The sequence below is a fragment of the Lemur catta genome, chromosome 21 (assembly GCF_020740605.2).
Source record: "Lemur catta isolate mLemCat1 chromosome 21, mLemCat1.pri, whole genome shotgun sequence".
NCBI classification, from domain to species: Eukaryota; Metazoa; Chordata; class Mammalia; order Primates; family Lemuridae; genus Lemur; species Lemur catta.
The window spans coordinates 9,903,469-9,916,652 of NC_059148.1; the positions used below are offsets into that span (position 1 = coordinate 9,903,469).

Consider the following 13,184-nt stretch of genomic DNA (forward strand, 5'->3'; position numbering starts at 1 on the left):
TTTTGGTGGTGCCCCACCCTTAATCCTATCCAGAGCAACTGCTACACCTGGGGAAGGAGGGAATGCTTTATCAATCTAGGAATTCCCCAGCCCAGGTATACTAAGATTTAGAAAGTGACCTAGAGTAACCTAAGGGTAATTAATATGCCATTAGCTTGAGTCTGCATTGTGATTCACCCCCCTCCACCTCACCCCTGGTGGGCTTTCTTAGAGGGAAGCTGTATGTGCAGATGGGATATTGAGGACACCTGTTGATCATCTGCCAACATCCTACACCTCCCAAGAGCCAGCTCCCAGACTGGGCTAATAAAAGGAAACAATCTGAGAAGTCAGTAGTCAGTGAGTGAGTCAGTGGGTGAGTGAGTTGGTCTCTCTCCACTCGCAGGCAGACCCGTGTTATTCTACACTGCAGAGCTGCTCCTGGGAAACTGCTCCCTGCCTCAGGTTCCTCTGTTGCCCTGGGCTTGCTGGTTATTTTTCTAAGCAAGGAGTCAGAGGACCGGGATACTAGTCTGGAATTGACACTTTGGTGTGTCTGGTTGTTCTTTGGCCAAGAGCATACCAAGAACCAAGGGCACATTTCCACCCTGACATCTTTTGTGCCAAAAGCTGAGATTCTGACAATTTTGAATTGTTTTTGATCATGACAATAAAATGTCATATTTTGATCAAGGAAATTAGTCAAACTTACTCGGAGGTCTTTCCTAAAGCCACACTCATCAGACCAGTAATTTTTTTTTTTTTTTTTTTTTGAGACAGAGTCTCACTTTGTTGCCCGGGCTAGAGTTAGTGCCGTGGTGTCAGCCTAGCTCACAGAAACCTCAAACTCCTGGGCTTAAGCGATCCTACTGCCTCAGCCTCCCGGGTAGCTGGGACTACAAGCATGCGCCACCATGCCCGGCTAATTTTTTCTATATATATTTTAGTTGGCCAGATAATTTCTTTCTATTTTTAGTAGAGATGGGGTCTCACTCTTGCTCAGGCTGGTCTCAAGAACTCCTGAGCTCAAAGAATCTGCCTGCCTCAGCCTCCCAGAGTGCTAGGATTACAGGCGTGAGCCACCACGCCCAGCCCAGACCAGTAATTTTATTCAAAAAGACTTTTTCTCCAAGATTGTGAAGATTCATGTTCAGAAGTTTGGTTTAAAAAAAACCCTAAAACTGCCAGGTGTGCTGTGTGCCTGTATTCCTAGCTACTTGGGGGCGGCGGGGAGGGGCTGCTGAAAGGGCAGAATCCCTTGAGCCCAGGAGTTCAAGACCAGCCTAGGCAACATAAGGAGACCCTGTCTCAAAAAAACATTGTTTTCCCCTTAGTAACAGGGTCTTGCTGAAGTGCAGTGGTATGATCTTAGCTCACTGTAGCCTCGAAATCCTGGGCTCAAGAGATCCTCCTGCTCCAGTCTCCTGCATAGCTGGGACTACAGTTGTGGCCAACACCACGCCTGGTTAATTTTGGGTTTTTCTTTTTGTCAACATGAGTCTTGCTATGTTTCCCAGGCTGGCCTCCAACTCCTGGGCTCAAGTGTTCCTCCCTCCTCAGCCTCCCAAAGTGCTGGGATTACAGGCGTGAGCCACTGTGCCTGGCTGAACAAACTTGAAAAATGTTTGTATCATCAATGTAAACCCATGTTCAGATGACAAAAAATATTTTACCAGTTAAAATCATTTTGATTTGGTTCTTTTTCCTTTGGTTACTAGAAAATCTATAATTACATAGTGGGTCACATTATGTTTCTATCGGACATCTGTGGTCTAGACTCAGCCCCTCCAGCTCCCCAGCTGGTCCAACCTGGCCATGGCAAAGACCCACAGCAGCAGCTGCCAGCTTGAATTGAGTCACTGGGGGAAACCCAATTTTTGTCTCCTAGAGTAGCCAAAGCTGTGATTTGATTGAGACAAGAAGGGATATGCCACATCTCCAGCCTGGGTATGGAGAATCTGGTCCCACCTACAGATCCTGGAGCAGAGGACCCTGAGGCCCCAAGTGCACCCGCTGTGCCTGGCACTGAGTGGGTCTCAGATGGCACTTGCTGCGTTAATACATTATTCAATTGCCAAGACTGTGCCTTCCTATATATTACTTTTGTAGAAATCCAAGAAGTAAAACCAAATTAAGATTGGACTCACCTCTCCTCTACTCACCTCCCAAAAGTGGCTCAATTGCATAGTGAAATTGACCTGCAAACATTTTTATTTAGAAGGAGTCTCCACCCACCTATTCACACCTGGCCTCACCTCTTTCATCTGATTATATTTTGATTTAATTCTTGGGGAAACAGGATTTTTACTAATGGTAGGGAGGTTACCACCAATAGGTACGAATGTTTTAACTCAACATTGAACCCAAATTTCAAAATGTATTCACCTAAGAGGTGATGGCATGCTCGCCATCAAATTGGTACTAACTGCTCAACACTTAGGTGCTGACATGGAAGTAATACTCATTGGGTGCTGGGCGGGTGGGAGGGGGATGGTGGGGATGGGTAAATTCATAACTAATGGGTGCAGAGTGCACTGCATGGGGGATGAGCACACTTGTAGCTCTGGCTTGGGTGATGCAAAGGCAATATATGTAATCAAAATGTTTGTACCCCCATAATATTTCTGAAAATTAAAAAAATGTATTGCATTTTCAGAAATTTCTCATTTGAGCACAATTGACCCTTGAACAACATCAGTTCAGACTGCACGAGTCCACTTTTCTTCCACCTCTGCTACCCCTGAGACAGCGAGACCAACCCTACCTCTTTCTCCTCCTCCTTCTCAGTCTGCTCAACTTGAAGAAGACAAAGATAAAGACTTTTATGACTATCCACTTCCACTTAAGGAATGGTAAATCTATTTCTTCTTCTTTATGATTTTTAAGTAACATTTTCTTTTCTCTAGCTTACTTTATTCAAAGAATACAGTATATAATGCATATAACATGCAAAATATGTGTTGATTGACTGCTTATGTTATCAGTCAGGCTTCTAGTCAACAGTAGACTATTAGTAGTAAAGTTTTTGGGGAGTCAAAAAGTATACTGAAATTTTTTTGTTTTGTTTTGTTTTGTTTTTTTGAGACAGAGTCTCACTCTGTTGCCTGGGCTAGAGTGCCATGGCATCAGCGTAGCTCATAGCAACTTCAGACTCCTGGGTTCAAGCAATCCTTCTGCCTCAGCCTCCCAAGTAGCCGGGACTACAGGCATATACCACCATGCCCAGCTAATTTTTTTCCTATATATATTTTTAGCTGTCTAGATCATTTCTTTCTATTTTTAGTAGAGATGGAGTCTCACTCTTGCTCAGGCTGGTCTTGAACTCCTGACCTGGAGTGATCCTCCCACCTCGGCCTCCCAGAGTGCTAGGATTACAGGCGTGAGCCACCTCCACCCGGCTTATACTGAGATTTTTGATTACACAGCGTTTGGGCACCCCTATTCCCACATTGCTCAAGGGTCAGCTGTATTTTAAATCTCAGCAATATTGCCCGTGGTCAGTATTTATACATTTTTTTCTTAGCTTTTAGACAAAATCAGTGCTGTACATTTAACTTCATTAATACCACTCTCTATATATTTGTAAACAGTTCATGCTTATTCTGCAAAGCACACAGTTATAGGTAAAATTCCCATTTTAATTTGACTGTTATTTTCTCAAGATGGAAAAGCCTTAGCTTTATTAATTAATATTGACTCTTCACTAATACCTGATATAATTTCTCACTCACTTTAGCTCAACTATTTAGAATATTTGATTTAGGTCCAGATTGATGGACATACAGCCTATCTGCTAAGGAGTCATGTGGTCCCAAGGAGAGGATATTGAATCTATCCTTTGAGACAGATTCCTCTCTTTGATTTTACTACCAATATCTAAAAAGCAATCTCTTATTGCCATCTTGTTTTACTGTGCATTGAAATGTAAAAGTGTAGGTGTATGAAAAATAATGATGCTTATTTTAAATATTTGTGAGGTTCAAAAAATGGGCAGGTCATAACAACGGTTAATAAGCTGTACATATGCATGGGTTCCGCATCCTTGTTTTCATCCACGGGTCGTGTTCAAAATAAAAATTGCACCTGTACTGAACTTATAAAGATTTTTTGCCTTGTCAGAATTTTCTAAACAATACAGTATAACAACTGTTCACACACTGTTTACATCGTGCTGGAGATTGGAAGTAATAAGATGGTTTAAAGTATATGGGTGGATGTGCATGGGTTATATGCAAATACTGCACCATTTTATATCAGGGACTTGAGCATCCAGGGATTTTGGCATGCGTAGGAGTTCCTGGAACCAATCTGGATACTGAGGGACAACTGCATATTAAATCATCGTTTTTATTATACAATAATATTATAAGTAGAGCCCGCAGCGCCACCTAGTGGCTCCTGGCCCCGGGCACAGGGAAGCGGAGCCGGCGGAGCAGCGATGACGCCCTCACAGGCAGTGAGCGGGAACCCCGTGCAATGGCCCTGGCAGAGGCAGGAGCAGGGAGAAAACCCGTAAATATTCACGGAAACGTTCGTTTCAGAATGTATTTAATAGCAGCAGGTATTAAATTAAGGCACACAATGGAATAATGTACATACTATCAAAAAAAAAGAATGACAATACTCTTTATGGCAATCTCCACAAATAATGTTTGCTAAAAAAAAAAGATGCAAAATAGCTTACACAGTATATTATAATTAAATAAAAAAGGATGGGGAACAAAGACTATTTCACTGTGTTGATTTGTATGTATTGATTACTTCTGGAATGAAACACAAGAAACTGATAACATTAGTTACTTCCAGGGCCAAAAACTGAATGACAGGTGACAGGAATAAGAGAAAGACTTTTGATTGTATAATATTCTCTTTTACATTTTGAACCATTTTAATGCACTAACCCATAAATAATCAAATTAAATCAGCATAACATCTAATGGAAATAAAGGAATTTGAAATTCCCAGAATATCAAGTTCAAGACAAGAAGTGATCAGAAATGAAGCTCAAGAGGCAGAGAGGAGCCCCCATTCATGAAGGGACTTATTTGACATACTGAGGATCATGAACCTTAGCCTATGACAGTGTTTCTCAAAATGTGATCTGGTACCACCTGCACAGCTGGGGAGACGGGTGACAACTGCAGATCCCTGGAATTCAGCCAGAGTCAGAAATGTCCAGGATGTGGTTCAGAAAAGCAAAGTCTGGGAATTCTCCACAAACTGAATCTGAACCTTGGTAGCTAAGGTTCACGCATCTGCATTTGAACAAGTCCCCTAGGTGACTAAAGGTTATGGGGAGCTTCTGAGGAGTTCTAAGCAAAGGAATGAAACGGCCAGATGTTCACTATACATCGACCACTCTGGTTCCTGTGTCTGGAAGATTGTCAAGGAGCAAGGTTCAGTTAGAACCTCTGGCAGTATTCCAGATTATGTTCTTACATTTGATAAATAATCATATTGCATGCAGTATACTTATTGCATACCATGTGGCAAAACTACTATCTGCCCGGGAGCTACAACCTAAACCATACCATCTTTTTCAGGAAACAAAGTAAGGAAAACATACTCCAAGGGCTACACCTCCCAATAAAGGCAAGCTAAGATGGCAATAAATAGGAAAAATTTAATCCAATAATAGCACAGACTGTTAAATGAAACCATTCTATCTTATCCTGAATTTTTTTAAAAAACTAAAAAATGGGAACCATTGAAGAGGGTTGCCTCTGAGGTTGTGACACTTTGGATCCAAGGAGGACAGAAATTGCTGATTTATTTGGTATATATTTTTAGAATTTCAAATAAAATCTTTTTTTGACTAATAAGGCATGTTTCTGGTGTCAAAATCCTTTCAAATCAGTTTTATTTCATCTAAAATTCTAATTTGTGAGTGTCACGGACCCTGATTAATAAAACTTTCACATTTGCTAACTGTTATATCCATTATGACACAAGTAAACTATAATAGGTTTATTAGCCTTTGCAAGGTCATGAGACAGTAGACATAAAATGTTTGACTAGAAATCCTGTATTTACAAGACAAGTGGTTGGTCAATCAGTGGGGATAAAGATAAGATTTAAAAATAAAGCAATGTAACTAATGAAAGAGTAACTACAAGTAAAAACTTTAGCCCAGCTTGAAGACTGTTAACCTATTCTGTACATGCTTTATCAACTAAAAGTATTTTCTCCAATTGTTTACATTTCTACAAAGTTAGAAAGCCATGAGGCTTCAGGGCATAAGATTATTCCATCCTTCATCTTCCATTTGCATTTTAACAAATAAACTTGAGATCTATTTTGCATCAAAAAACCCACCACCACAACAAAAGAGAATGCTCTGATACAAAACTGAGTTACCATGACACTGCAGACATGGCAGCCAGGGTGCAGACTCACAGGAGCACTTGGCTACTTTCTTTTATGTCCAATTCACATGATTCATACACCACACTATTTTTACCCTAGCAATATAGCAAACAACATTAATCCCCTTATCAATCCTACAATATAAATAACACAAGTTCAAATCAGTAAGAAACTAATCCAATAAAATTGTAATGACAACAACATCAACAAAAACTATTTCACTGCCTGGCAATGGCAAAACTGTATTCTACAGTTCAGGAGTTTTACTTCAAAGCTTTCTTATCCCAAACAGCATTACCTAGCAATAGACAAATATTTACCTCTCAGAGATTTCTCCACTCAGAGTGGGCACACAAGGTAGTTTGTGTAAGGCTGGTGGCGGGCACCCCTCCCTTCCCTAATGAAGTAAAGAAGAACCCCACAAGACCTGCTGAAAACAATGCCTGCAAGGCCCAGCTAAGTTAAAGAATAGCCACACCTGGACGGTTACCCTGATAAGGGTCTCCATTCCTGGAATATATACGTACCACCTGCCCCTCCTACTTTTCAAAACCCACCCTAAAACCATAACGGAAAATTCCTAACTCTTCGTGCCAAAAAAGCCCATCCCCCAGCTCTAAAACATATATAAGCCCACATAAAACATCTGGGCCACACGACTTCTCGGGCCCCTCTCTTGGGACCCACTACCCTCACCCAGGAGTGCTCAAATAAAGCCTCATTGCTTACCCCTTTCAACTCTGTTCATCTTTCTTTCTCTGATGCCGACCATCCAAAAACCTTACAGTTTGATTTCTAGAGACTTACTGATTTTCTCTACATTTTAAGTTTTTTTATTAGGGGCACTCTAGTTCAGGGGGCCAAGAGTTAATCCTAATTGAGATGCCACACATTTTCTTGAGGCCTTGAAAAAGTTAGCCAGAGCTTCAAAATGCCAGCACTAGAAAGGACCTCGGAGGCTGTCTAATACCACCCTGGCCTTTCACATACTGAACTAGGGGAAAGCACTTTGAAAACTGACAACACCACACAGAAAGAATCATTTTTACCCATGAGGCCCAGGGAAGTTAAAAACACACAGGAAGTTAACCACAGGACACCAGGGCCTGGAATTCCAAGCTCCCCACCCCCAGTCCCACACTATGAACATGCCAACTGAGTATACTATTTTACACTTTGTAAATTGTTCTAGGAGGCTTTGATACCGATAAAACTGTATGAAGAACATAGTTATGCACATATGGCATTTGACAAATTCTAAAAGCTGGACCTTGCAAAATTATGAGTACAAGCAAAGGACATGCCCCTTTCTCAAAACAGAAACAAGGTACTTTTTTCTGACATTACTTTCCCTGCCTCACCCACAATTTCACTAACATAAATTCAACCACCCCAACCTCCTGTTCAAACTGTTCATTTATTCTTTAAATGGCAGAGTGGCTTCTATAAGCTGCTACCTTCACACACTTAGGAAATAGAGAATCTGCACCCAGACCTCCTCCCGACCGGTGAATGCCCCGGGTCCCTCTTCAATTGACCCATCAAAGCAGCAAGATGTTTAATGTTGACAATAGATTCACAATTTCATTTAAGCAAAGATGATTTACAATTTCGTTCTGATGCCTGTACAGAATAACTTTGCTGAAGATTACACAGGATATCAGATGTTTAGAACAGGCTGCCTTCTCTTGCACAGGATTAAACGAGATTACAGCTTGATGCAATTAATTCCAAAGCCTTCTGGTCCACAGCGCCAACAATTAGGGATTTCCAGTGGAGATTTTTCTAGGCATATTTTTCATGTTAGCCTTGGTGACTCCTTTTCCTAAAGTTGGTGGGTGGGAAAATGGGATCATCAATTTAAAAAAACAAAAAAAAAAAAAAGGAAGAAGTGGGGAAGAAGACCAAAAGCAGGGTTTTTCTTCTTGGATTTATATACTTTGCAAAGACTTTAATAAATATACCAAATATGGTCCATTGTGGCAGTATTGCTACATTAGAGGCCTAGGCTTTTTATTTCATACATTAGCCGGGGTACTTGCCCCTTGTCTGCCATTTCTACTTAGTAACATACATTTCAAGTCAAATTTTCCCCCTTTCTCCTTTTTTTCTCAGCACCAAAGACACGTGTGCTTTTAAAACAAACTGCTAGAGCCTTGTCTGATGACCACGTCCCAGTATGGCAAAGGCTGTCCCTGAAGGGCTTTCCGGAGTGTCCCAGGGCTGTGGTCCCGCAGAGTAAAAGGGGGTGTGTCCTCTGTACATTCACCCCACTTCCCGCAGCTCCCGGAGGCGACCGGTGACCGCCTTTCTCTGGGCGTCCAGATCTCAGGCCACCGGCCGCTTTCTTGGGTTGTGTCACCACAAGGGGGTGGGGGTGGCAAGAGCACAGCTGAATCCCCCAGCCCCGCTCCACTAGGCATCCCGTCGTCCCCCACTGACGGGCACCTCTGCCTTGGGGGTCTCAGCACTAATACTGCCCCTCCCCTCTCGCACCCGTCCTATCACACAGGCAAAGAAGCAAGGGGGGGCCACGGGCAAACCCAGAATTAGGGGGCAGCGAGAGACAGGCGGGCATCTGGGGTGCCCTGGGAAGAAGAGTCGTCCCAAGAGGTCTCGCCCGAGGGGGTGCAGCCGCCCCCAAAGCTCCGGCCCAGCCAGGGAGCGAACCGGGCCGAGCCACAGCGGCGGGCACAGCCGGGACCCCCCAGCGGCTTCAGGTCCTCCTCCCAGGGCCCCGCGTGACGGCCCCGCCGCTGCTGGGACTCCTGCCGGGCGGTTTGGCCGCCACCAGCCGGGAGGGGCGGATGCCGCCGTCGGGGCGGCCACAGCCCCCCAGCTCGCGGCTTGCCCCCGCCCCAGGGGCCGCTGGCCGCCGTGTCGCCGCCCAGCCGGGTCGCACCGCAGGGCCTCCAGCCCCGGCCCGCAGCGCCGCCGCCCGGCCGCCCGCCAGGCGCCCGCAGCCGCCCGCAGGGAGCCCGGGCAGCAGGTCCCCCGTGCGGCCGCGTCTGCGGCTCCGGCTCCGCCTCCGCGTCCCCCGCCCGCGTGACCGCGCCCGCCCGGCCTCCCTCCCGGAAACGCGCACGGCCCAGACGTGTCGCCCCCCGGAACGCGGTCTGTCCCCGGGAAGCCGCCGTCCCAGCTGTCAGCCCCGCGGAGGGAGAGAAAATGGAATCCCTCTCCCCGGGCCCCCCCAGCTGCTTTATTGGGGTGGGGGACACTGTGTCTTCACAGTGGCCGACTGGGCCGTGGGGCCTCGGCACTGTCACCTATTGGGTTGGGGGACACCGTGTCTTCACAGTGGCCGACTGGGCAGTGGGCCTCGGCACTGTCACCTATTGGGGTGGGGGCTCAGGGTGGGGTCGCTGCGGGCCACAGCCCTCCCTGCCTCTTGCTTTTCCCTGGGGGTCTGAAGAACGAAAAGGGGAAAACAAACTGGACATGGGAGGCTTTCTGTGATGGTCACAGAACAGGGACACTTGTAAGCTCTGTGCTGTCCCCGCTAAGGGTCCGGTGCTGAGGGAGCCAGTAGCCACTGGAGACAGCAAAGTCGCTGCAGAGGAGCGTATCAGCATATTCTGCCAACCACTTGCTACTCCCCTCTTTTCCTGGAAACCCGAAGGTAACTGCCATCCACCATCTTCCATCCTTCTCCTTCCTTGTGCAGGGGGTGGTCCAGGCCCCCACATGATGGGTGGACCTGTCAGAGGGTCCTGCTCTCTGTCGGGATTCAGATGTCCACTCTTCACACTGGTGTCTCTAGACACAGACTGGTGACCCCCGCTCAGCTACAGCACACATGGGTGAGTGGAGTAAGGCCTCACACTCATTATTAGCTCTGTCATTTTCAGGATAGGCCTCTAGTCACTGAGAGCCTCATGTCACTCCCAATCCTACAAAGAAAATGCACATTTGTTTTAACCTGCCGCCCTTTGGAGTAATTTAGTAGTAAGTGACAGGTAAAGAGGGAGGAGTGGCAGCGCAGGGCAGAAGCAGGACTGGCGAGTCGCTCATCTGTTCTGCCTCCTCCAGCTCCCTGGGGCAAGTCTCTGTGCATCGATCAAAGGGCCTGGGCCCTCCACACCTGGAGGTCTCAAAATTGAATCCCCCAAATGAGGGACCTGATCCTGCTTATCATCTTTGCTGTCCCCTCTGTGTTGTCAGAGGTGAAGACGCATGTGGACACCCCCCTCCCCATTCCTCTCAACAGTGAGGACCACCTGGGGTCACCCCTGTCCCTTAAATGAAAGAGAGAGATGCTGTTTCAATAAGATGGTCATCACATGGAGAGAAGATTGTATTTTATATATATATATATATATATATATATATATAGAGAGAGAGAGAGAGAGAGAGAGAGAGAGAGAGAGAGAGAGCACCTGCTCTAATGCAGTGAGCTGCGGAGTGACCTTCCCACACTACAGCTGAGGAGAAAATCTCTTCTGCTCTGCTTCAGGGCAAGAGACTCAAGTCCTGACTTTCGATGGAAACATCCACACGAAGAAGAAACTGTGACACTTTAGAGCTCTTCAATGAATGTGGCACTTAAGACCCTCTTCAAACTGGGACAGCAAAAAAAGACAAAAAAGAAAACAACTCAAAAAAAAAAAAAAAAGGTGAAGGAAGAGACAGCCTGGGACATCCGAAACCCCTCCAGAAGGACTTCGGTGATGTCTCACTTCATGGGTGTGCAGGGGACGGGGAGGACATGAAGAGGCAAATCTGTGTCTCAGCTAACAGACCTGGTGTGGCCCTAGGGACAGCTCCACCCCTTCTGTTCCCTCTGTCCCTGGATTCACAGCAATGGCCTTCCATGGTGTCCATTTCCATCCCCCATGCCTGGCACACTGCTGCCTAGTCCTAGTGTTTTCATGGTGTTTCTGGAATGAATGGGAGGGTTCCCCTCTGGGCCATGGTGAGCAGGCATCACACTGGTCTCTCAGGGTCCAGTGCCCTGGCTGTGCTGACCCACCCGTCCACGGTGCTGGGGTCTCAGGGGCAGCCTCACCTGTAGCAGGAGAGGCAGCAACATGCACACATGCTGTGGCCCGAGTGTAAAGGCGTCCAGGACGGACCCCAGAAATGTGGGACACTTCACCACCCTCAGTGTCCACACTCTGCTGTCTGATTATTTGCACACTCTGCTCCACCTTCTGACAACCTGCACCTGCTCTAGGAATGTTGTGTCCTTTGTTTGTCCCCAGCAGGACCCCACTGTGACTCACACCCAGGGCACTGTCACCTCCTTCCCTGGCCCCTGTGGAAGGAGCTGCTCAGGGCTTTGCCCCAGAGCCCTCTGCGTCTTCCCCTCCCTGCAGCCTCCTCACACTGGAGGGTCATCGTATTTATCAACCTCCTTCTAGACGTCCAGAAAAGCCTCCTGAGAATATATTGTTTATTCACGTCAGTACCGTGGGGCAGAGCCAGAGGCACAGAGGCTGTGGGACCACCAGGCTCTCAGGCCAATGCTCAGACAGGAAACCCACTGAGAGACTGCGGTCTGGCAGGTGAGCAGCAGGGGGCGCTGTGAGTCTCCCAAGTGTTTGAACAGGGGGCACCCATGGCTGTGCGGCCCCCCAACCGCCCCAGCACTGGGGCTTTGCTGCCTGTGTTGCTGATGGGGACTCAGCAGCTGTGTCCTCCCTGGGCTGGGCAGAGTCTCCTGCTCACAGGTCTGTGGAGGATCCTGGCAGCTGCTCCCTCCCTGCTCCCTCCCAGTGGGCAAGCTCATTGTCTCACCCATCAGACCCTGTGTCTAAAAGCCAAGGTCGGATCTCCAGTGGTGCCCAGTGGACGAGAGGTCTCCAGGGAGTCAGACAAATTTGCATGAACAGCCCCTGCAGGCAAATGGAGAACTTTAAAAAGGCCTGGGCAGCCCAGCCCAGCACTCGGGTTCAAGAGGTCTGAGTCCACCATGGCCTGGACCCCCCTCCTCCTCGTACTCCTCTCTCACTGCACAGGTAGGGGCATCGTGGTCCAGGGGCAGCTCCTGAGCCTGCGTCATCCTCCTCTGGCTCATACCTCCAAGCAGCCAAGTCCTGGTCCCTGCCCCAGCTCCCATGAGTGTCTGTGTTTGCAGGTTCCCTGTCCCAGCCTGTGCTGACTCAGCCGCCCTCCCTCTCTGCATCCCTGGGATCGTCGGCCAGACTCACCTGCACCCTGAGCAGTGGCTTCAGTGTTGGTAGCTACAGCATACGCTGGTGCCACCAGAAGCCAGGGAGCCCTCCCCGGTACCTCCTGAGCTACTACTCAGAGTCAAGTAAGCACCAGGGCTCCGGGGTCCCCAGCCGCTTCTCTGGCTCCAAAGATGCCTCGGCCAACGCAGGGATCCTGCACATCTCTGGGCTGCAGCCTGAGGACGAGGCCGACTATTACTGTAATATATGGGATGGCAGCGCTAAGACTTACACAGTGATCGAGACACACGGGGAAGTGAGACAAAAACCTGTCCCTGTTCTTCTTGCCTTGTGCTGTCACCCTTTGCTTGTGGCTCTGACAAAGTCTACCTCAGGTGGTGGCTTCTGTTGTCAGATCTTCCACCAATACCTGATTTTTCTTGGACAAATAAATCTGACAATGTTATATCCTGCTGTTGAATTCAACTTTTCCATTGACCCACTGCTCAAATTTCGTCAACCTGTGCATGTTGTGTAGGGTAAATTCCTTGTTTAAGATAAAAATCTCTCCACGGAGACTTTGGAAGAGACCAAACATATTTCACTGAGGCCGTGGCTGGCTCAGTGTAGAACGTTTAAGGAAAGATGTAAGTGGGGTTGTAGTCCTGGGAGATGCTGTCCCGGGTGCACGTGACCTGCTGGTGTGTGAGGAAGGGGAGGCGT

The 13,184-nt window shown here is 47.3% G+C and overlaps 1 protein-coding gene and 1 gene segment (V, D, J or C); both read left to right on the forward strand.

The window, feature by feature from the left end:
- The window catches only part of LOC123625663 (immunoglobulin lambda-1 light chain-like), a 995,149-nt gene that overhangs the window by 65,001 nt on the left and 916,964 nt on the right, over window positions 1–13,184 (forward strand). The window lies entirely within an intron of this gene.
- LOC123626197 lies at window positions 12,176–12,999 on the forward strand. The segment is given in 2 exon segments: window positions 12,176–12,305; window positions 12,425–12,999. Coding segments are annotated over 2 exon segments (621 nt in total).